The sequence below is a fragment of the Bicyclus anynana genome, chromosome Z (assembly GCF_947172395.1).
Source record: "Bicyclus anynana chromosome Z, ilBicAnyn1.1, whole genome shotgun sequence".
NCBI lineage: Eukaryota > Metazoa > Arthropoda > Insecta > Lepidoptera > Nymphalidae > Bicyclus > Bicyclus anynana.
The window spans coordinates 17,121,795-17,147,494 of NC_069110.1; the positions used below are offsets into that span (position 1 = coordinate 17,121,795).

Below are 25,700 nucleotides of genomic sequence, written 5' to 3' on the forward strand. Positions count from 1 at the left end.
GGGGTTAATATATACCCTATAGCCTTCCTCGATAACTGGGCTATCTAACACTGAAATAGTTATTCAAATCGGACCAGTAGTTCCTGAGATATGCGCGTTCAAGCAAACAAACAAACTCTTCAGCTTTATAATATTAGTATAGATATGGATAATTAATCATACCTTCTATGAAGATAGCTGGCGCATCATTGTCCTGCGTGGTGGTCATGCCGAGCGCGTGCCACGGGTCCACTGACCCATGCACATACACTACTCGACCGACGGATATGTCTAAACCACCGAACACTATGTTAGTCCACTCAGCACCCGCGTTCACGAACTCAGAGTTAAATCTGTAACAAAGAAAGAAATGTTCAAACTCAATTTGTTTATAGTAGGCTTCTGTATATGTTATAGTTGAGAACGCTGCACTCGAAATCGTAGACGAATACATATACCTAGGACATATGATCCAGTTATCGGCTGATATGATGATGATGATGATAATGAGGCTTCTGTACGTATACGGCACGTTGGCGGACTATGTCATAGACGCCACAAAGACTCTTATTGGTAGATTACTACTGACTCTTCTTGAGGGAAACCACTTGTTGTCGAGTGTCAAGTAAATTCAATGACAAGATGACTGCAATGTTACTTAGGGCTCCCGTACACGGCCGACCAGCCACAACCACAAAACGCCGCTACCGACATATTTCCTGTAGTTTTCATACATTTTATATGGACGCATATGCATGCGGTTGACGCCGGTGGCCGCTACACGCTACAATCGACGCTGTTCGCTTCTTGTGGCCTGCAACGGCCACTAAACGCCAACACAAAACGCCGCAACATGCCACTCGCGCGATTATGATACTGCATGTATGGGTTAAAAGAACTGTTACTGCATAATGGGCAGCAGTCGACCACGAGTGTCGATCACCTCAGTGACTGTCCCACGCTTTAGCTACTTTTGTGGCCCCTTCTTGCTTCTTGTAGCGGCGTTTGTGGCTGTCGCGTGTGGCCAGTGTGCGGCGACACTTAATGTTTCTACGCGGTATCGTATTATATTGTTATTATTATTATTAACAGATATTTCTACGTTAACGTCACTCTAGATATCTATGTGTGTCGTAATGGTCTGATAAAGTAATTTCAGATGGTCTTAAGCTTTTCAGCACCGCTACTAACACGCCTCCGCCGTCCGCTTTTTTAGTGGCCACACGGTCACGGTCACACTGGAACACCGCGTAACGCTGGTCGATAAATTCACTATCATAGATCTCAGGAATCAGCCAGCTTTCAGTTAGAATTATTACGTCGTATGAATTTGCTAAATTGCGTTTTTTATCCACACGTACTTGTAGTTACATTGTTTTCGCGAACATCGCGACATCGACGAAAAAGCGTTTTGTTTTTTAACGTGAGGTGTTCGTTTATGTAGACGTTTTGTGGATGACTGGAGACACCTATTTGATAATTTTTTATATTTTTTACTTTTCTAAATGCGCTTAACATGGTATTTCTAATACTCAGAGTGCTGAATTTGACAATAATATTTTTTGGATTATTGGTATGCTGATTCGCATGACGCTCTCTGGGGATTGATACGACATCCTTTTGCTGAATTGTGTGTATAATAAGCGATCCTATAGCTTTGAGGATTGTGAGAAGGTTTTCATTGCGCTTATCAGGAACGCTACAAATCTCAATGTTACATTGTCTTGCTTGTTGTTCTAGTCTGTCGATTTTGTGTTCTAAAGTTGAGATAATATTAAAGGAATTTTGCGCGTCCTTTATCCAACAAAGCCCTTTATCAACGCTAAAAAATATATCTACATGTTCCTTATTTTCGCTATTACAAAATTGTAAAATCAGAAAAAATATTCAATCTTGTCGGTAAGAAACGAACTTGTAGACATCTGTTCCGCCATTTTGTTTAGTTAGTGCGATTAATAATGGCGGATATATTGCGCGCGCATGTCTTTGTGTTACCGGGTACGTATTGATTTTTCGCCGCCATCTTGTTTTGCGTATCGAGTCCGTGTTCGTCATAAGTAATTACAGTGACAATATATTAAGCTCTTGCAATGTTCATTTCTAAAAATATATATTTAGTAAAATATGTATTACAAATATAAATGTTTACATACGTTAATATTCTGGATCGCCTTTAAGTTGACCCAGAGTTAGATGATACAGCATCAATAAAACACATAACACTGATCTTCACAGATAAGATTGTCACCAAAGAAAAACCAATATGTTATTTGAATATTATAATTGATTTACATAATAGTGAACACTACTTTTCCCGACGAATCAGCGAAATAATCCAGAGAAATGGAAAACAAATTGAAAAAGTTCAAGACGTTGCGAGGTCGGGACTGCCTTGTGGGGCTCTCGGCGATTTCGTTTTGGGCAGGTTCGCTCATTTCTTTTAAAGTGTCATCGTTAGATAAACGAGACATTCTATTAGCGCGCCCGTGACTCGACTGAGCTGTTAGCCCGGGACCGGTGCTAGCTTCTTCGGATATTGATTGGTACTGGACATGCGTGGTCCCGTTTCACACGACTGCGCAGGTGCACTTGGAAATATACCACCTGTAACTATGTTGACTTTACCGATAGGGCGTGGTATGTTTCGACAAAGCCCTTTATCACCGCTAAAGTAAAAATATATCTACATGTTCCTTATTTTCGCGATTACAAAATTGTAAAATCAGAAAAAATATTCAATCTTGTCACTAAGAAATGAACTTGTAGACATCTGTTCCGCCATTTTGTTTAGTTAGTGCGATTAATAATGGCGGATATATTGCGCGCGCATGTCTTTGTGTTACCGGGTACGTATTGATTTTTCGCCGCCATCTTGTTTTGCGTATCGAGTCCGTGTTCGTCATAAGTAATTACAGTGACAATATATTAAGCTCTTGCAATGTTCATTTCTAAAAATATATATTTAGTAAAATATGTATTACAAATATAAATGTTTACATACGTAAATATTCTGGATCGCCTTTAAGTTGACCCAGAGTTAGATGATACAGCATCAACAAAACACATAACACTGATCTTCACAGATAAGATTGTCACCAAAGAAAAACCAATATGTTATTTGAATATTATAATTGATTTACATAATAGTGAACACTACTTTTCCCGACGAATCAGCGAAATAATCCAGAGAAATGGAAAACAAATTGAAAAAGTTCAAGACGTTGCGAGGTCGGGCCTGCCTTGTGGGGCTCTCGGCGATTTCGTTTTGGGCAGGTTCGCTCATTTCTTTTAAAGTGTCATCGTTAGATAAACGAGACATTCTATTAGCGCGCCCGTGACTCGACTGAGCTGTTAGCCCGGGACCGGTGCTAGCTTCTTCGGATATTGATTGGTACTGGACATGCGTGGTCCCGTTTCACACGACTGCGCAGGTGCACTTGGAAATATACCACCTGTAACTATGTTGACTTTACCGATAGGGCGTGGTATGTTTCGACAAAGCCCTTTATCACCGCTAAAGTAAAAATATATCTACATGTTCCTTATTTTCGCGATTACAAAATTGTAAAATCAGAAAAAATATTCAATCTTGTCACTAAGAAATGAACTTGTAGACATCTGTTCCGCCATTTTGTTTAGTTAGTGCGATTAATAATGGCGGATATATTGCGCGCGCATGTCTTTGTGTTACCGGGTACGTATTGATTTTTCGCCGCCATCTTGTTTTGCGTATCGAGTCCGTGTTCGTCATAAGTAATTACAGTGACAATATATTAAGCTCTTGCAATGTTCATTTCTAAAAATATATATTTAGTAAAATATGTATTACAAATATAAATGTTTACATACGTTAATATTCTGGATCGCCTTTAAGTTGACCCAGAGTTAGATGATACAGCATCAACAAAACACATAACACTGATCTTCACAGTTAAGATTGTCACCAAAGAAAAACCAAAATGTTATTTGAATATTATAATTGATTTACATAATAGTGAACACTACTTTTCCCGACGAATCAGCGAAATAATCCAGAGAAATGGAAAACAAATTGAAAAAGTTCAAGACGTTGCTAGGTCGGGCCTGCCTTGTGGGGCTCTCGGCGATTTCGTTTTGGGCAGGTTCGCTCATTTCTTTTAAAGTGTCATCGTTAGATAAACGAGACATTGTATTAGCGCGCCCGTGACTCGACTGAGCTGTTAGCCCGGGACCGGTGCTAGCTTCTTCGGATATTGATTGGTACTGGACATGCGTGGTCCCGTTTCACACGACTGCGCAGGTGCACTTGGAAATATACCACCTGTAACTATGTTGACTTTACCGATAGGGCGTGGTATGTTTCGACAAAGCCCTTTATAACCGCTAAAGTAAAAATATATCTACATGTTCCTTATTTTCGCGATTACAAAATTGTAAAATCAGAAAAAATATTCAATCTTGTCGGTAAGAAACGAACTTGTAGACATCTGTTCCGCCATTTTGTTTAGTTAGTGCGATTAATAATGGCGGATATATTGCGCGCGCATGTCTTTGTGTTACCGGGTACGTATTGATTTTTCGCCGCCATCTTGTTTTGCGTATCGAGTCCGTGTTCGTCATAAGTAATTACAGTGACAATATATTAAGCTCTTGCAATGTTCATTTCTAAAAATATATATTTAGTAAAATATGTATTACAAATATAAATGTTTACATACGTAAATATTCTGGATCGCCTTTAAGTTGGCCCAGAGTTAGATGATACAGCATCAACAAAACACATAACACTGATCTTCACAGATAAGATTGTTACCAAAGAAAAACCAATATGTTATTTGAATATTATAATTGATTTACATAATAGTGAACACTACTTTTCCCGACGAATCAGCGAAATAATCCAGAGAAATAAAAAACAAATTGAAAAAGTTCAAGACGTTGCGAGGTCGGGCCTGCCTTGTGGGGCTCTCGGCGATTTCGTTTTGGGCAGGTTCGCTCATTTCTTTTAAAGTGTCATCGTTAGATAAACAAGACATTCTATTAGCGCGCCCGTGACTCGACTGAGCTGTTAGCCCGGGACCGGTGCTAGCTTCTTCGGATATTGATTGGTACTGGACATGCGTGGTCCCGTTTCACACGACTGCGCAGGTGCACTTGGGAATATACCACCTGTAACTATGTTGACTTTACCGATAGGGCGTGGTATATTTCGACAAAGCCCTTAATCACCGCTAAAGTAAAAATATATCTACATGTTCCTTATTTTCGCTATTAAAAAATTGTAAAATCAGAAAAAATATTCAATCTTGTCGGTAAGAAACGAACTTGTAGACATCTGTTCCGCCATTTTGTTTAGTTAGTGCGATTAATAATGGCGGATATATTGCGCGCGCATGTCTTTGTGTTACCGGGTACGTATTGATTTTTCGCCGCCATCTTGTTTTGCGTATCGAGTCCGTGTTCGTCATAAGTAATTACAGTGACAATATATTAAGCTCTTGCAATGTTCATTTCTAAAAATATATATTTAGTAAAATATGTATTACAAATATAAATGTTTACATACGTTAATATTCTGGATCGCCTTTAAGTTGACCCAGAGTTAGATGATACAGCATCAATAAAACACATAACACTGATCTTCACAGATAAGATTGTCACCAAAGAAAAACCAATATGTTATTTGAATATTATAATTGATTTACATAATAGTGAACACTACTTTTCCCGACGAATCAGCGAAATAATCCAGAGAAATGGAAAACAAATTGAAAAAGTTCAAGACGTTGCTAGGTCGGGCCTGCCTTGTGGGGCTCTCGGCGATTTCGTTTTGGGCAGGTTCGCTCATTTCTTTTAAAGTGTCATCGTTAGATAAACGAGACATTCTATTAGCGCGCCCGTGACTCGACTGAGCTGTTAGCCCGGGACCGGTGCTAGCTTCTTCGGATATTGATTGGTACTGGACATGCGTGGTCCCGTTTCACACGACTGCGCAGGTGCACTTGGAAATATACCACCTGTAACTATGTTGACTTTACCGATAGGGCGTGGTATGTTTCGACAAAGCCCTTTATCACCGCTAAACTAAAAAATATATCTACATGTTCCTTATTTTCGCGATTACAAAATTGTAAAATCAGAAAAAATATTCAATTTTGTCGGTAAGAAACGAACTTGTAGACATCTGTTCCGCCATTTTGTTTAGTTAGTGCGATTAATAATGGCGGATATATTGCGCGCGCATTTATTTGTGTTACCGGGTACGTATTGATTTTTCGCCGCCATCTTGTTTTGCGTATCGAGTCCGTGTTCGTCATAAGTAATTACAGTGACAATATATTAAGCTCTTGCAATGTTCATTTCTAAAAATATATATTTAGTAAAATATGTATTACAAATATAAATGTTTACATACGTTAATATTCTGGATCGCCTTTAAGTTGACCCAGAGTTAGATGATACAGCATCAACAAAACACATAACACTGATCTTCACAGATAAGATTGTCACCAAAGAAAAACCAATATGTTATTTGAATATTATAATTGATTTACATAATAGTGAACACTACTTTTCCCGACGAATCAGCGAAATAATCCAGAGAAATGGAAAACAAATTGAAAAAGTTCAAGACGTTGCTAGGTCGGGCCTGCCTTGTGGGGCTCTCGGCGATTTCGTTTTGGGCAGGTTCGCTCATTTCTTTTAAAGTGTCATCGTTAGATAAACGAGACATTCTATTAGCACCCCCGTGACTCGACTGAGCTGTTAGCCCGGGACCGGTGCTAGCTTCTTCGGATATTGATTGGTACTGGACATGCGTGGTCCCGTTTCACACGACTGCGCAGGTGCACTTGGAAATATACCACCTGTAACTATGTTGACTTTACCGATAGGGCGTGGTATGTTTCGACAAAGCCCTTTATCACCGCTAAACTAAAAAATATATCTACATGTTCCTTATTTTCGCGATTACAAAATTGTAAAATCAGAAAAAATATTCAATTTTGTCGGTAAGAAACGAACTTGTAGACATCTGTTCCGCCATTTTGTTTAGTTAGTGCGATTCGTAATGGCGGATATATTGCGCGCGCATGTCTTTGTGTTACCGGGTACGTATTGATTTTTCGCCGCCATCTTGTTTTGCGTATCGAGTCCGTGTTCGTCATAAGTAATTACAGTGACAATATAATAAGCTCTTGCAATGTTCATTTCTAAAAATATATATTTAGTAAAATATGTATTACAAATATAAATGTTTACATACGTTAATATTCTGGATCGCCTTTAAGTTGACCCAGAGTTAGATGATACAGCATCAACAAAACACATAACACTGATCTTCACAGTTAAGATTGTCACCAAAGAAAAACCAATATGTTATTTGAATATTATAATTGATTTACATAATAGTGAACACTACTTTTCCCGACGAATCAGCGAAATAATCCAGAGAAATGGAAAACAAATTGAAAAAGTTCAAGACGTTGCGAGGCCGGGCCTGCTTTGTGGGGCTCTCGGCGATTTCGTTTTGGGCAGGTTCGCTCATTTCTTTTAAAGTGTCATCGTTAGATAAACGAGACATTCTATTAGCGCGCCCGTGACTCGACTGAGCTGTTAGCCCGGGACCGGTGCTAGCTTCTTCGGATATTGATTGGTACTGGACATGCGTGGTCCCGTTTCACACGACTGCGCAGGTGCACTTGGAAATATACCACCTGTAACTATGTTGACTTTACCGATAGGGCGTGGTATGTTTCGACAAAGCCCTTTATCACCGCTAAACTAAAAAATATATCTACATGTTCCTTATTTTCGCGATTACAAAATTGTAAAATCAGAAAAAATATTCAATTTTGTCGGTAAGAAACGAACTTGTAGACATCTGTTCCGCCATTTTGTTTAGTTAGTGCGATTCGTAATGGCGGATATATTGCGCGCGCATGTCTTTGTGTTACCGGGAATGTATTGATTTTTCACCGCCATCTTGTTTTGCGTATCGAGTCCGTGTTCGTCATAAGTAATTACAGTGACAATATATTAAGCTCTTGCAATGTTCATTTCTAAAAATATATATTTAGTAAAATATGTATTACAAATATAAATGTTTACATACGTTAATATTCTGGATCGCCTTTAAGTTGACCCAGAGTTAGATGATACAGCATCAACAAAACACATAACACTGATCTTCACAGTTAAGATTGTCACCAAAGAAAAACCAATATGTTATTTGAATATTATAATTGATTTACATAATAGTGAACACTACTTTTCCCGACGAATCAGCGAAATAATCCAGAGAAATGGAAAACAAATTGAAAAAGTTCAAGACGTTGCTAGGTCGGGCCTGCCTTGTGGGGCTTTCGGCGATTTCGTTTTGGGCAGGTTCGCTCATTTCTTTTAAAGTTTCATCGTTAGATAAACGAGACATTCTTTTAGCGCGCCCGTGACTCGACTGAGCTGTTAGCCCGGGACCGGTGCTAGCTTCTTCGGATATTGATTGGTAATGGACATGCGTGGTCCCGTTTCACACGACTGCGCAGGTGCACTTGGAAATATACCACCTGTAACTATGTTGACTTTACCGATAGGGCGTGGTATGTTTCGACAAAGCCCTTTATCACCGCTAAACTAAAAAATATATCTACATGTTCCTTATTTTCGCGATTACAAAATTGTAAAATCAGAAAAAATATTCAATCTTGTCGGTAAGAAACGAACTTGTAGACATCTGTTCCGCCATTTTGTTTAGTTAGTGCGATTCGTAATGGCGGATATATTGCGCGCGCATGTCTTTGTGTTACCGGGTACGTATTGATTTTTCGCCGCCATCTTGTTTTGCGTATCGAGTCCGTGTTCGTCATAAGTAATTACAGTGACAATATATTAAGCTCTTGCAATGTTCATTTCTAAAAATATATATTTAGTAAAATATGTATTACAAATATAAATGTTTACATACGTTAATATTCTGGATCGCCTTTAAGTTGACCCAGAGTTAGATGATACAGCATCAACAAAACACATAACACTGTTCTTCACAGATAAGATTGTCACCAAAGAAAAACCAATATGTTATTTGAATATTATAATTGATTTACATAATAGTGAACACTACTTTTCCCGACGAATCAGCGAAATAATCCAGAGAAATGGAAAACAAATTGAAAAAGTTCAAGACGTTGCTAGGTCGGGCCTGCCTTGTGGGGCTCTCGGCGATTTTGTTTTGGGCAGGTTCGCTCATTTCTTTTAAAGTTTCATCGTTAGATAAACGAGACATTCTATTAGCGCGCCCGTGACTCGACTGAGCTGTTAGCCCGGGACCGGTGCTAGCTTCTTCGGATATTGATTGGTACTGGACATGCGTGGTCCCGTTTCACACGACTGCGCAGGTGCACTTGGAAATATACCACCTGTAACTATGTTGACTTTACCGATAGGGCGTGGTATGTTTCGACAAAGCCCTTTATCACCGCTAAAGTAAAAATATATCTACATGTTCCTTATTTTCGCGATTACAAAATTGTAAAATCAGAAAAAATATTCAATCTTGTCGGTAAGAAACGAACTTGTAGACATCTGTTCCGCCATTTTGTTTAGTTAGTGCGATTCGTAATGGCGGATATATTGCGCGCGCATGTCTTTGTGTTACCGGGTACGTATTGATTTTTCGCCGCCATCTTGTTTTGCGTATCGAGTCCGTGTTCGTCATAAGTAATTACAGTGACAATATATTAAGCTCTTGCAATGTTCATTTCTAAAAATATATATTTAGTAAAATATGTATTACAAATATAAATGTTTACATACGTAAATATTCTGGATCGCCTTTAAGTTGACCCAGAGTTAGATGATACAGCATCAACAAAACACATAACACTGATCTTCACAGATAAGATTGTCACCAAAGAAAAACCAATATGTTATTTGAATATTATAATTGATTTACATAATAGTGAACACTACTTTTCCCGACGAATCAGCGAAATAATCCAGAGAAATGGAAAACAAATTGAAAAAGTTCAAGACGTTGCTAGGTCGGGCCTGCCTTGTGGGGCTCTCGGCGATTTCGTTTTGGGCAGGTTCGCTCATTTCTTTTAAAGTGTCATCGTTAGATAAACGAGACATTCTATTAGCGCGCCCGTGACTCGACTGAGCTGTTAGCCCGGGACCGGTGCTAGCTTCTTCGGATATTGATTGGTACTGGACATGCGTGGTCCCGTTTCACACGACTGCGCAGGTGCACTTGGAAATATACCACCTGTAACTATGTTGACTTTACCGATAGGGCGTGGTATGTTTCGACAAAGCCCTTTATCACCGCTAAACTAAAAAATATATCTACATGTTCCTTATTTTCGCGATTACAAAATTGTAAAATCAGAAAAAATATTCAATCTTGTCGGTAAGAAACGAACTTGTAGACATCTGTTCCGCCATTTTGTTTAGTTAGTGCGATTCGTAATGGCGGATATATTGCGCGCGCATGTCTTTGTGTTACCGGGTACGTATTGATTTTTCGCCGCCATCTTGTTTTGCGTATCGAGTCCGTGTTCGTCATAAGTAATTACAGTGACAATATATTAAGCTCTTGCAATGTTCATTTCTTAAAATATATATTTAGTAAAATATGTATTACAAATATAAATGTTTACATACGTTAATATTCTGGATCGCCTTTAAGTTGACCCAGAGTTAGATGATACAGCATCAACAAAACACATAACACTGATCTTCACAGTTAAGATTGTCACCAAAGAAAAACCAATATGTTATTTGAATATTATAATTGATTTACATAATAGTGAACACTACTTTTCCCGACGAATCAGCGAAATAATCCAGAGAAATGGAAAACAAATTGAAAAAGTTCAAGACGTTGCTAGGTCGGGCCTGCCTTGTGGGGCTCTCGGCGATTTCGTTTTGGGCAGGTTCGCTCATTTCTTTTAAAGTGTCATCGTTAGATAAACGAGACATTCTATTAGCGCGCCCGTGACTCGACTGAGCTGTTAGCCCGGGACCGGTGCTAGCTTCTTCGGATATTGATTGGTACTGGACATGCGTGGTCCCGTTTCACACGACTGCGCAGGTGCACTTGGAAATATACCACCTGTAACTATGTTGACTTTACCGATAGGGCGTGGTATGTTTCGACAAAGCCCTTTATCACCGCTAAACTAAAAAATATATCTACATGTTCCTTATTTTCGCGATTACAAAATTGTAAAATCAGAAAAAATATTCAATCTTGTCGGTAAGAAACGAACTTGTAGACATCTGTTCCGCCATTTTGTTTAGTTAGTGCGATTCGTAATGGCGGATATATTGCGCGCGCATGTCTTTGTGTTACCGGGAATGTATTGATTTTTCGCCGCCATCTTGTTTTGCGTATCGAGTCCGTGTTCGTCATAAGTAATTACAGTGACAATATATTAAGCTCTTGCAATGTTCATTTCTAAAAATATATATTTAGTAAAATATGTATTACAAATATAAATGTTTACATACGTTAATATTCTGGATCGCCTTTAAGTTGACCCAGAGTTAGATGATACAGCATCAACAAAACACATAACACTGATCTTCACAGTTAAGATTGTCACCAAAGAAAAACCAATATGTTATTTGAATATTATAATTGATTTACATAATAGTGAACACTACTTTTCCCGACGAATCAGCGAAATAATCCAGAGAAATGGAAAACAAATTGAAAAAGTTCAAGACGTTGCGAGGCCGGGCCTGCTTTGTGGGGCTCTCGGCGATTTTGTTTTGGGCAGGTTCGCTCATTTCTTTTAAAGATTCATCGTTAGATAAACGAGACATTCTTTTAGCGCGCCCGTGACTCGACTGAGCTGTTAGCCCGGGACCGGTGCTAGCTTCTTCGGATATTGATTGGTACTGGACATGCGTGGTCCCGTTTCATACGACTGCGCAGGTGCACTTGGAAATATACCACCTGTAACTATGTTGACTTTACCGATAGGGCGTGGTATGTTTCGACAAAGCCCTTTATCACCGCTAAACTAAAAAATATATCTACATGTTCCTTATTTTCGCGATTACAAAATTGTAAAATCAGAAAAAATATTCAATTTTGTCGGTAAGAAACGAACTTGTAGACATCTGTTCCGCCATTTTGTTTAGTTAGTGCGATTCGTAATGGCGGATATATTGCGCGCGCATGTCTTTGTGTTACCGGGAATATATTGATTTTTCGCCGCCATCTTGTTTTGCGTATCGAGTCCGTGTTCGTCATAAGTAATTACAGTGACAATATATTAAGCTCTTGCAATGTTCATTTCTAAAAATATATATTTAGTAAAATATGTATTACAAATATAAATGTTTACATACGTTAATATTCTGGATCGCCTTTAAGTTGACCCAGAGTTAGATGATACAGCATCAACAAAACACATAACACTGATCTTCACAGTTAAGATTGTCACCAAAGAAAAACCAATATGTTATTTGAATATTATAATTGATTTACATAATAGTGAACACTACTTTTCCCGACGAATCAGCGAAATAATCCAGAGAAATGGAAAACAAATTGAAAAAGTTCAAGACGTTGCGAGGCCGGGCCTGCTTTGTGGGGCTCTCGGCGATTTCGTTTTGGGCAGGTTCGCTCATTTCTTTTAAAGATTCATCGTTAGATAAACGAGACATTCTTTTAGCGCGCCCGTGACTCGACTGAGCTGTTAGCCCGGGACCGGTGCTAGCTTCTTCGGATATTGATTGGTACTGGACATGCGTGGTCCCGTTTCATACGACTGCGCAGGTGCACTTGGAAATATACCACCTGTAACTATGTTGACTTTACCGATAGGGCGTGGTATGTTTCGACAAAGCCCTTTATCACCGCTAAACTAAAAAATATATCTACATGTTCCTTATTTTCGCGATTACAAAATTGTAAAATCAGAAAAAATATTCAATTTTGTCGGTAAGAAATGAACTTGTAGACATCTGTTCCGCCATTTTGTTTAGTTAGTGCGATTCGTAATGGCGGATATATTGCGCGCGCATGTCTTTGTGTTACCGGGAATGTATTGATTTTTCGCCGCCATCTTGTTTTGCGTATCGAGTCCGTGTTCGTCATAAGTAATTACAGTGACAATATATTAAGCTCTTGCAATGTTCATTTCTAAAAATATATATTTAGTAAAATATGTATTACAAATATAAATGTTTACATACGTTAATATTCTGGATCGCCTTTAAGTTGACCCAGAGTTAGATGATACAGCATCAACAAAACACATAACACTGATCTTCACAGTTAAGATTGTCACCAAAGAAAAACCAATATGTTATTTGAATATTATAATTGATTTACATAATAGTGAACACTACTTTTCCCGACGAATCAGCGAAATAATCCAGAGAAATGGAAAACAAATTGAAAAAGTTCAAGACGTTGCGAGGCCGGGCCTGCTTTGTGGGGCTCTCGGCGATTTCGTTTTGGGCAGGTTCGCTCATTTCTTTTAAAGTGTCATCGTTAGATAAACGAGACATTCTATTAGCGCGCCCGTGACTCGACTGAGCTGTTAGCCCGGGACCGGTGCTAGCTTCTTCGGATATTGATTGGTACTGGACATGCGTGGTCCCGTTTCACACGACTGCGCAGGTGCACTTGGAAATATACCACCTGTAACTATGTTGACTTTACCGATAGGGCGTGGTATGTTTCGACAAAGCCCTTTATCACCGCTAAACTAAAAAATATATCTACATGTTCCTTATTTTCGCGATTACAAAATTGTAAAATCAGAAAAAATATTCAATCTTGTCGGTAAGAAACGAACTTGTAGACATCTGTTCCGCCATTTTGTTTAGTTAGTGCGATTCGTAATGGCGGATATATTGCGCGCGCATGTCTTTGTGTTACCGGGTACGTATTGATTTTTCGCCGCCATCTTGTTTTGCGTATCGAGTCCGTGTTCGTCATAAGTAATTACAGTGACAATATATTAAGCTCTTGCAATGTTCATTTCTAAAAATATATATTTAGTAAAATATGTATTACAAATATAAATGTTTACATACGTTAATATTCTGGATCGCCTTTAAGTTGACCCAGAGTTAGATGATACAGCATCAACAAAACACATAACACTGATCTTCACAGTTAAGATTGTCACCAAAGAAAAACCAATATGTTATTTGAATATTATAATTGATTTACATAATAGTGAACACTACTTTTCCCGACGAATCAGCGAAATAATCCAGAGAAATGGAAAACAAATTGAAAAAGTTCAAGACGTTGCGAGGCCGAGCCTGCTTTGTGGGGCTCTCGGCGATTTTGTTTTGGGCAGGTTCGCTCATTTCTTTTAAAGATTCATCGTTAGATAAACGAGACATTCTTTTAGCGCGCCCGTGACTCGACTGAGCTGTTAGCCCGGGACCGGTGCTAGCTTCTTCGGATATTGATTGGTACTGGACATGCGTGGTCCCGTTTCATACGACTGCGCAGGTGCACTTGGAAATATACCACCTGTAACTATGTTGACTTTACCGATAGGGCGTGGTATGTTTCGACAAAGCCCTTTATCACCGCTAAACTAAAAAATATATCTACATGTTCCTTATTTTCGCGATTACAAAATTGTAAAATCAGAAAAAATATTCAATTTTGTCGGTAAGAAACGAACTTGTAGACATCTGTTCCGCCATTTTGTTTAGTTAGTGCGATTCGTAATGGCGGATATATTGCGCGCGCATGTCTTTGTGTTACCGGGAATGTATTGATTTTTCGCCGCCATCTTGTTTTGCGTATCGAGTCCGTGTTCGTCATAAGTAATTACAGTGACAATATATTAAGCTCTTGCAATGTTCATTTCTAAAAATATATATTTAGTAAAATATGTATTACAAATATAAATGTTTACATACGTTAATATTCTGGATCGCCTTTAAGTTGACCCAGAGTTAGATGATACAGCATCAACAAAACACATAACACTGATCTTCACAGTTAAGATTGTCACCAAAGAAAAACCAATATGTTATTTGAATATTATAATTGATTTACATAATAGTGAACACTACTTTTCCCGACGAATCAGCGAAATAATCCAGAGAAATGGAAAACAAATTGAAAAAGTTCAAGACGTTGCGAGGCCGGGCCTGCTTTGTGGGGCTCTCGGCGATTTCGTTTTGGGCAGGTTCGCTCATTTCTTTTAAAGATTCATCGTTAGATAAACGAGACATTCTTTTAGCGCGCCCGTGACTCGACTGAGCTGTTAGCCCGGGACCGGTGCTAGCTTCTTCGGATATTGATTGGTACTGGACATGCGTGGTCCCGTTTCATACGACTGCGCATGTGCACTTGGAAATATACCACCTGTAACTATGTTGATTTTACCGATAGGGCGTGGTATGTTTCGACAAAGCCCTTTATCACCGCTAAAGTAAAAATATATCTACATGTTCCTTATTTTCGCGATTACAAAATTGTAAAATCAGAAAAAATATTCAATCTTGTCGGTAAGAAACGAACTTGTAGACATCTGTTCCGCCATTTTGTTTAGTTAGTGCGATTAATAATGGCGGATATATTGCGCGCGCATGTCTTTGTGTTACCGGGTACGTATTGATTTTTCGCCGCCATCTTGTTTTGCGTATCGAGTCCGTGTTCGTCATAAGTAATTACAGTGACAATATATTAAGCTCTTGCAATGTTCATTTCTAAAAATATATATTTAGTAAAATATGTATTACAAATATAAATGTTTACATACGTTAATATTCTGGATCGCCTTTAAGTTGACCCAGAGTTAGATGATACAGCATCAACAAAACACATAACACTGATCTTCACAGATAAGATTGTCACCAAAGAAAAACCAATATGTTATTTGAATATTATAATTGATTTACATAATAGTGAACACTACTTTTCCCGACGAATCAGCGAAATAATCCAGAGAAATGGAAAACAAATTGAAAAAATTGTAAAATCAGAAAAAATATTCAATCTTGTCGGTAAGAAACGAACTTGTAGACATCTGTTCCGCCATTTTGTTTAGTTAGTGCGATTAATAATGGCGGATATATTGCGCGCGCATGTCTTTGTGTTACCGGGTACGTATTGATTTTTCGCCGCCATCTTTGTTTTGCGTATCGAGTCCGTGTTCGTCATAAGTAATTACAGTGACAATATATTAAGCTCTTGCAATGTTCATTTCTAAAAATATATATTTAGTAAAATATGTATTACAAATATAAATGTTTACATACGTTAATATTCTGGATCGCCTTTAAGTTGACCCAGAGTTAGATGATACAGCATCAACAAAACACATAACACTGATCTTCACAGATAAGATTGTCACCAAAGAAAAACCAATATGTTATTTGAATATTATAATTGATTTACATAATAGTGAACACTACTTTTCCCGACGAATCAGCGAAATAATCCAGAGAAATGGAAAACAAATTGAAAAAGTTCAAGACGTTGCTAGGTCGGGCCTGCCTTGTGGGGCTCTCGGCGATTTCGTTTTGGGCAGGTTCGCTCATTTCTTTTAAAGTGTCATCGTTAGATAAACGAGACATTCTATTAGCGCGCCCGTGACTCGACTGAGCTGTTAGCCCGGGACCGGTGCTAGCTTCTTCGGATATTGATTGGTACTGGACATGCGTGGTCCCGTTTCACACGACTGCGCAGGTGCACTTGGAAATATACCACCTGTAACTATGTTGACTTTACCGATAGGGCGTGGTATGTTTCGACAAAGCCCTTTATCACCGCTAAACTAAAAAATATATCTACATGTTCCTTATTTTCGCGATTACAAAATTGTAAAATCAGAAAAAATATTCAATCTTGTCGGTAAGAAACGAACTTGTAGACATCTGTTCCGCCATTTTGTTTAGTTAGTGCGATTCGTAATGGCGGATATATTGCGCGCGCATGTCTTTGTGTTACCGGGAATGTATTGATTTTTCGCCGCCATCTTGTTTTGCGTATCGAGTCCGTGTTCGTCATAAGTAATTACAGTGACAATATATTAAGCTCTTGCAATGTTCATTTCTAAAAATATATATTTAGTAAAATATGTATTACAAATATAAATGTTTACATACGTTAATATTCTGGATCGCCTTTAAGTTGACCCAGAGTTAGATGATACAGCATCAACAAAACACATAACACTGATCTTCACAGATAAGATTGTCACCAAAGAAAAACCAATATGTTATTTGAATATTATAATTGATTTACATAATAGTGAACACTACTTTTCCCGACGAATCAGCGAAATAATCCAGAGAAATGGAAAACAAATTGAAAAAATTGTAAAATCAGAAAAAATATTCAATTTTGTCGGTAAGAAACGAACTTGTAGACATCTGTTCCGCCATTTTGTTTAGTTAGTGCGATTCGTAATGGCGGATATATTGCGCGCGCATGTCTTTGTGTTACCGGGAATGTATTGATTTTTCGCCGCCATCTTGTTTTGCGTATCGAGTCCGTGTTCGTCATAAGTAATTACAGTGACAATATATTAAGCTCTTGCAATGTTCATTTCTAAAAATATATATTTAGTAAAATATGTATTACAAATATAAATGTTTACATACGTAAATATTCTGGATCGCCTTTAAGTTGACCCAGAGTTAGATGATACAGCATCAACAAAACACATAACACTGATCTTCACAGTTAAGATTGTCACCAAAGAAAAACCAATATGTTATTTGAATATTATAATTGATTTACATAATAGTGAACACTACTTTTCCCGACGAATCAGCGAAATAATCCAGAGAAATGGAAAACAAATTGAAAAAGTTCAAGACGTTGCGAGGCCGGGCCTGCTTTGTGGGGCTCTCGGCGATTTCGTTTTGGGCAGGTTCGCTCATTTCTTTTAAAGATTCATCGTTAGATAAACGAGACATTCTTTTAGCGCGCCCGTGACTCGACTGAGCTGTTAGCCCGGGACCGGTGCTAGCTTCTTCGGATATTGATTGGTACTGGACATGCGTGGTCCCGTTTCATACGACTGCGCATGTGCACTTGGAAATATACCACCTGTAACTATGTTGATTTTACCGATAGGGCGTGGTATGTTTCGACAAAGCCCTTTATCACCGCTAAAGTAAAAATATATCTACATGTTCCTTATTTTCGCGATTACAAAATTGTAAAATCAGAAAAAATATTCAATCTTGTCGGTAAGAAACGAACTTGTAGACATCTGTTCCGCCATTTTGTTTAGTTAGTGCGATTAATAATGGCGGATATATTGCGCGCGCATGTCTTTGTGTTACCGGGTACGTATTGATTTTTCGCCGCCATCTTGTTTTGCGTATCGAGTCCGTGTTCGTCATAAGTAATTACAGTGACAATATATTAAGCTCTTGCAATGTTCATTTCTAAAAATATATATTTAGTAAAATATGTATTACAAATATAAATGTTTACATACGTTAATATTCTGGATCGCCTTTAAGTTGACCCAGAGTTAGATGATACAGCATCAACAAAACACATAACACTGATCTTCACAGATAAGATTGTCACCAAAGAAAAACCAATATGTTATTTGAATATTATAATTGATTTACATAATAGTGAACACTACTTTTCCCGACGAATCAGCGAAATAATCCAGAGAAATGGAAAACAAATTGAAAAAATTGTAAAATCAGAAAAAATATTCAATCTTGTCGGTAAGAAACGAACTTGTAGACATCTGTTCCGCCATTTTGTTTAGTTAGTGCGATTAATAATGGCGGATATATTGCGCGCGCATGTCTTTGTGTTACCGGGTACGTATTGATTTTTCGCCGCCATCTTTGTTTTGCGTATCGAGTCCGTGTTCGTCATAAGTAATTACAGTGACAATATATTAAGCTCTTGCAATGTTCATTTCTAAAAATATATATTTAGTAAAATATGTATTACAAATATAAATGTTTACATACGTTAATATTCTGGATCGCCTTTAAGTTGACCCAGAGTTAGATGATACAGCATCAACAAAACACATAACACTGATCTTCACAGATAAGATTGTCACCAAAGAAAAACCAATATGTTATTTGAATATTATAATTGATTTACATAATAGTGAACACTACTTTTCCCGACGAATCAGCGAAATAATCCAGAGAAATGGAAAACAAATTGAAAAAGTTCAAGACGTTGCTAGGTCGGGCCTGCCTTGTGGGGCTCTCGGCGATTTCGTTTTGGGCAGGTTCGCTCATTTCTTTTAAAGTGTCATCGTTAGATAAACGAGACATTCTATTAGCGCGCCCGTGACTCGACTGAGCTGTTAGCCCGGGACCGGTGCTAGCTTCTTCGGATATTGATTGGTACTGGACATGCGTGGTCCCGTTTCACACGACTGCGCAGGTGCACTTGGAAATATACCACCTGTAACTATGTTGACTTTACCGATAGGGCGTGGTATGTTTCGACAAAGCCCTTTATCACCGCTAAACTAAAAAATATATCTACATGTTCCTTATTTTCGCGATTACAAAATTGTAAAATCAGAAAAAATATTCAATCTTGTCGGTAAGAAACGAACTTGTAGACATCTGTTCCGCCATTTTGTTTAGTTAGTGCGATTCGTAATGGCGGATATATTGCGCGCGCATGTCTTTGTGTTACCGGGTACGTATTGATTTTTCGCCGCCATCTTGTTTTGCGTATCGAGTCCGTGTTCGTCATAAGTAATTACAGTGACAATATATTAAGCTCTTGCAATGTTCATTTCTTAAAATATATATTTAGTAAAATATGTATTACAAATATAAATGTTTACATACGTTAATATTCTGGATCGCCTTTAAGTTGACCCAGAGTTAGATGATACAGCATCAACAAAACACATAACACTGATCTTCACAGTTAAGATTGTCACCAAAGAAAAACCAATATGTTATTTGAATATTATAATTGATTTACATAATAGTGAACACTACTTTTCCCGACGAATCAGCGAAATAATCCAGAGAAATGGAAAACAAATTGAAAAAGTTCAAGACGTTGCTAGGTCGGGCCTGCCTTGTGGGGCTCTCGGCGATTTCGTTTTGGGCAGGTTCGCTCATTTCTTTTAAAGTGTCATCGTTAGATAAACGAGACATTCTATTAGCGCGCCCGTGACTCGACTGAGCTGTTAGCCCGGGACCGGTGCTAGCTTCTTCGGATATTGATTGGTACTGGACATGCGTGGTCCCGTTTCACACGACTGCGCAGGTGCACTTGGAAATATACCACCTGTAACTATGTTGACTTTACCGATAGGGCGTGGTATGTTTCGACAAAGCCCTTTATCACCGCTAAACTAAAAAATATATCTACATGTTCCTTATTTTCGCGATTACAAAATTGTAAAATCAGAAAAAATATTCAATCTTGTCGGTAAGAAACGAACTTGTAGACATCTGTTCCGCCATTTTGTTTAGTTAGTGCGATTCGTAATGGCGGATATATTGCGCGCGCATGTCTTTGTGTTACCGGGAATGTATTGATTTTTCGCCGCCATCTTGTTTTGCGTATCGAGTCCGTGTTCGTCATAAGTAATTACAGTGACAATATATTAAGCTCTTGCAATGTTCATTTCTAAAAATATATATTTAGTAAAATATGTATTACAAATATAAATGTTTACATACGTTAATATTCTGGATCGCCTTTAAGTTGACCCAGAGTTAGATGATACAGCATCAACAAAACACATAACACTGATCTTCACAGATAAGATTGTCACCAAAGAAAAACCAATATGTTATTTGAATATTATAATTGATTTACATAATAGTGAACACTACTTTTCCCGACGAATCAGCGAAATAATCCAGAGAAATGGAAAACAAATTGAAAAAGTTCAAGACGTTGCTAGGTCGGGCCTGCCTTGTGGGGCTCTCGGCGATTTCGTTTTGGGCAGGTTCGCTCATTTCTTTTAAAGTGTCATCGTTAGATAAACGAGACATTCTATTAGCGCGCCCGTGACTCGACTGAGCTGTTAGCCCGGGACCGGTGCTAGCTTCTTCGGATATTGATTGGTACTGGACATGCGTGGTCCCGTTTCACACGACTGCGCAGGTGCACTTGGAAATATACCACCTGTAACTATGTTGACTTTACCGATAGGGCGTGGTATGTTTCGACAAAGCCCTTTATCACCGCTAAACTAAAAAATATATCTACATGTTCCTTATTTTCGCGATTACAAAATTGTAAAATCAGAAAAAATATTCAATCTTGTCGGTAAGAAACGAACTTGTAGACATCTGTTCCGCCATTTTGTTTAGTTAGTGCGATTCGTAATGGCGGATATATTGCGCGCGCATGTCTTTGTGTTACCGGGAATGTATTGATTTTTCGCCGCCATCTTGTTTTGCGTATCGAGTCCGTGTTCGTCATAAGTAATTACAGTGACAATATATTAAGCTCTTGCAATGTTCATTTCTAAAAATATATATTTAGTAAAATATGTATTACAAATATAAATGTTTACATACGTTAATATTCTGGATCGCCTTTAAGTTGACCCAGAGTTAGATGATACAGCATCAACAAAACACATAACACTGATCTTCACAGATAAGATTGTCACCAAAGAAAAACCAATATGTTATTTGAATATTATAATTGATTTACATAATAGTGAACACTACTTTTCCCGACGAATCAGCGAAATAATCCAGAGAAATGGAAAACAAATTGAAAAAATTGTAAAATCAGAAAAAATATTCAATTTTGTCGGTAAGAAACGAACTTGTAGACATCTGTTCCGCCATTTTGTTTAGTTAGTGCGATTCGTAATGGCGGATATATTGCGCGCGCATGTCTTTGTGTTACCGGGAATGTATTGATTTTTCGCCGCCATCTTGTTTTGCGTATCGAGTCCGTGTTCGTCATAAGTAATTACAGTGACAATATATTAAGCTCTTGCAATGTTCATTTCTAAAAATATATATTTAGTAAAATATGTATTACAAATATAAATGTTTACATACGTAAATATTCTGGATCGCCTTTAAGTTGACCCAGAGTTAGATGATACAGCATCAACAAAACACATAACACTGATCTTCACAGTTAAGATTGTCACCAAAGAAAAACCAATATGTTATTTGAATATTATAATTGATTTACATAATAGTGAACACTACTTTTCCCGACGAATCAGCGAAATAATCCAGAGAAATGGAAAACAAATTGAAAAAGTTCAAGACGTTGCGAGGCCGGGCCTGCTTTGTGGGGCTCTCGGCGATTTCGTTTTGGGCAGGTTCGCTCATTTCTTTTAAAGATTCATCGTTAGATAAACGAGACATTCTTTTAGCGCGCCCGTGACTCGACTGAGCTGTTAGCCCGGGACCGGTGCTAGCTTCTTCGGATATTGATTGGTACTGGACATGCGTGGTCCCGTTTCATACGACTGCGCATGTGCACTTGGAAATATACCACCTGTAACTATGTTGATTTTACCGATAGGGCGTGGTATGTTTCGACAAAGCCCTTTATCACCGCTAAAGTAAAAATATATCTACATGTTCCTTATTTTCGCGATTACAAAATTGTAAAATCAGAAAAAATATTCAATCTTGTCGGTAAGAAACGAACTTGTAGACATCTGTTCCGCCATTTTGTTTAGTTAGTGCGATTAATAATGGCGGATATATTGCGCGCGCATGTCTTTGTGTTACCGGGTACGTATTGATTTTTCGCCGCCATCTTGTTTTGCGTATCGAGTCCGTGTTCGTCATAAGTAATTACAGTGACAATATATTAAGCTCTTGCAATGTTCATTTCTAAAAATATATATTTAGTAAAATATGTATTACAAATATAAATGTTTACATACGTTAATATTCTGGATCGCCTTTAAGTTGACCCAGAGTTAGATGATACAGCATCAACAAAACACATAACACTGATCTTCACAGATAAGATTGTCACCAAAGAAAAACCAATATGTTATTTGAATATTATAATTGATTTACATAATAGTGAACACTACTTTTCCCGACGAATCAGCGAAATAATCCAGAGAAATGGAAAACAAATTGAAAAAATTGTAAAATCAGAAAAAATATTCAATCTTGTCGGTAAGAAACGAACTTGTAGACATCTGTTCCGCCATTTTGTTTAGTTAGTGCGATTAATAATGGCGGATATATTGCGCGCGCATGTCTTTGTGTTACCGGGTACGTATTGATTTTTCGCCGCCATCTTTGTTTTGCGTATCGAGTCCGTGTTCGTCATAAGTAATTACAGTGACAATATATTAAGCTCTTGCAATGTTCATTTCTAAAAATATATATTTAGTAAAATATGTATTACAAATATAAATGTTTACATACGTTAATATTCTGGATCGCCTTTAAGTTGACCCAGAGTTAGATGATACAGCATCAACAAAACACATAACACTGATCTTCACAGATAAGATTGTCACCAAAGAAAAACCAATATGTTATTTGAATATTATAATTGATTTACATAATAGTGAACACTACTTTTCCCGACGAATCAGCGAAATAATCCAGAGAAATGGAAAACAAATTGAAAAAGTTCAAGACGTTGCTAGGTCGGGCCTGCCTTGTGGGGCTCTCGGCGATTTCGTTTTGGGCAGGTTCGCTCATTTCTTTTAAAGTGTCATCGTTAGATAAACGAGACATTCTATTAGCGCGCCCGTGACTCGACTGAGCTGTTAGCCCGGGACCGGTGCTAGCTTCTTCGGATATTGATTGGTACTGGACATGCGTGGTCCCGTTTCACACGACTGCGCAGGTGCACTTGGAAATATACCACCTGTAACTATGTTGACTTTACCGATAGGGCGTGGTATGTTTCGACAAAGCCCTTTATCACCGCTAAACTAAAAAATATATCTACATGTTCCTTATTTTCGCGATTACAAAATTGTAAAATCAGAAAAAATATTCAATCTTGTCGGTAAGAAACGAACTTGTAGACATCTGTTCCGCCATTTTGTTTAGTTAGTGCGATTCGTAATGGCGGATATATTGCGCGCGCATGTCTTTGTGTTACCGGGTACGTATTGATTTTTCGCCGCCATCTTGTTTTGCGTATCGAGTCCGTGTTCGTCATAAGTAATTACAGTGACAATATATTAAGCTCTTGCAATGTTCATTTCTTAAAATATATATTTAGTAAAATATGTATTACAAATATAAATGTTTACATACGTTAATATTCTGGATCGCCTTTAAGTTGACCCAGAGTTAGATGATACAGCATCAACAAAACACATAACACTGATCTTCACAGTTAAGATTGTCACCAAAGAAAAACCAATATGTTATTTGAATATTATAATTGATTTACATAATAGTGAACACTACTTTTCCCGACGAATCAGCGAAATAATCCAGAGAAATGGAAAACAAATTGAAAAAGTTCAAGACGTTGCTAGGTCGGGCCTGCCTTGTGGGGCTCTCGGCGATTTCGTTTTGGGCAGGTTCGCTCATTTCTTTTAAAGTGTCATCGTTAGATAAACGAGACATTCTATTAGCGCGCCCGTGACTCGACTGAGCTGTTAGCCCGGGACCGGTGCTAGCTTCTTCGGATATTGATTGGTACTGGACATGCGTGGTCCCGTTTCACACGACTGCGCAGGTGCACTTGGAAATATACCACCTGTAACTATGTTGACTTTACCGATAGGGCGTGGTATGTTTCGACAAAGCCCTTTATCACCGCTAAACTAAAAAATATATCTACATGTTCCTTATTTTCGCGATTACAAAATTGTAAAATCAGAAAAAATATTCAATCTTGTCGGTAAGAAACGAACTTGTAGACATCTGTTCCGCCATTTTGTTTAGTTAGTGCGATTCGTAATGGCGGATATATTGCGCGCGCATGTCTTTGTGTTACCGGGAATGTATTGATTTTTCGCCGCCATCTTGTTTTGCGTATCGAGTCCGTGTTCGTCATAAGTAATTACAGTGACAATATATTAAGCTCTTGCAATGTTCATTTCTAAAAATATATATTTAGTAAAATATGTATTACAAATATAAATGTTTACATACGTTAATATTCTGGATCGCCTTTAAGTTGACCCAGAGTTAGATGATACAGCATCAACAAAACACATAACACTGATCTTCACAGATAAGATTGTCACCAAAGAAAAACCAATATGTTATTTGAATATTATAATTGATTTACATAATAGTGAACACTACTTTTCCCGACGAATCAGCGAAATAATCCAGAGAAATGGAAAACAAATTGAAAAAATTGTAAAATCAGAAAAAATATTCAATCTTGTCGGTAAGAAACGAACTTGTAGACATCTGTTCCGCCATTTTGTTTAGTTAGTGCGATTAATAATGGCGGATATATTGCGCGCGCATGTCTTTGTGTTACCGGGTACGTATTGATTTTTCGCCGCCATCTTTGTTTTGCGTATCGAGTCCGTGTTCGTCATAAGTAATTACAGTGACAATATATTAAGCTCTTGCAATGTTCATTTCTAAAAATATATATTTAGTAAAATATGTATTACAAATATAAATGTTTACATACGTTAATATTCTGGATCGCCTTTAAGTTGACCCAGAGTTAGATGATACAGCATCAACAAAACACATAACACTGATCTTCACAGATAAGATTGTCACCAAAGAAAAACCAATATGTTATTTGAATATTATAATTGATTTACATAATAGTGAACACTACTTTTCCCGACGAATCAGCGAAATAATCCAGAGAAATGGAAAACAAATTGAAA

General features: G+C 37.9%; 1 protein-coding gene across 1 annotated transcript in view; it reads right to left on the reverse strand.

Moving 5' to 3' along the window:
* LOC112053533 (putative serine protease K12H4.7) overlaps positions 1–25,700 on the reverse strand; it is a 74,651-nt gene that overhangs the window by 7,116 nt on the left and 41,835 nt on the right. The window contains exon 8 of the mRNA XM_024092980.2: positions 163–332. Within this exon, the coding sequence (XP_023948748.2) occupies positions 163–332 (170 nt within the window). The remainder of the gene's footprint in view (positions 1–162; positions 333–25,700) is intronic.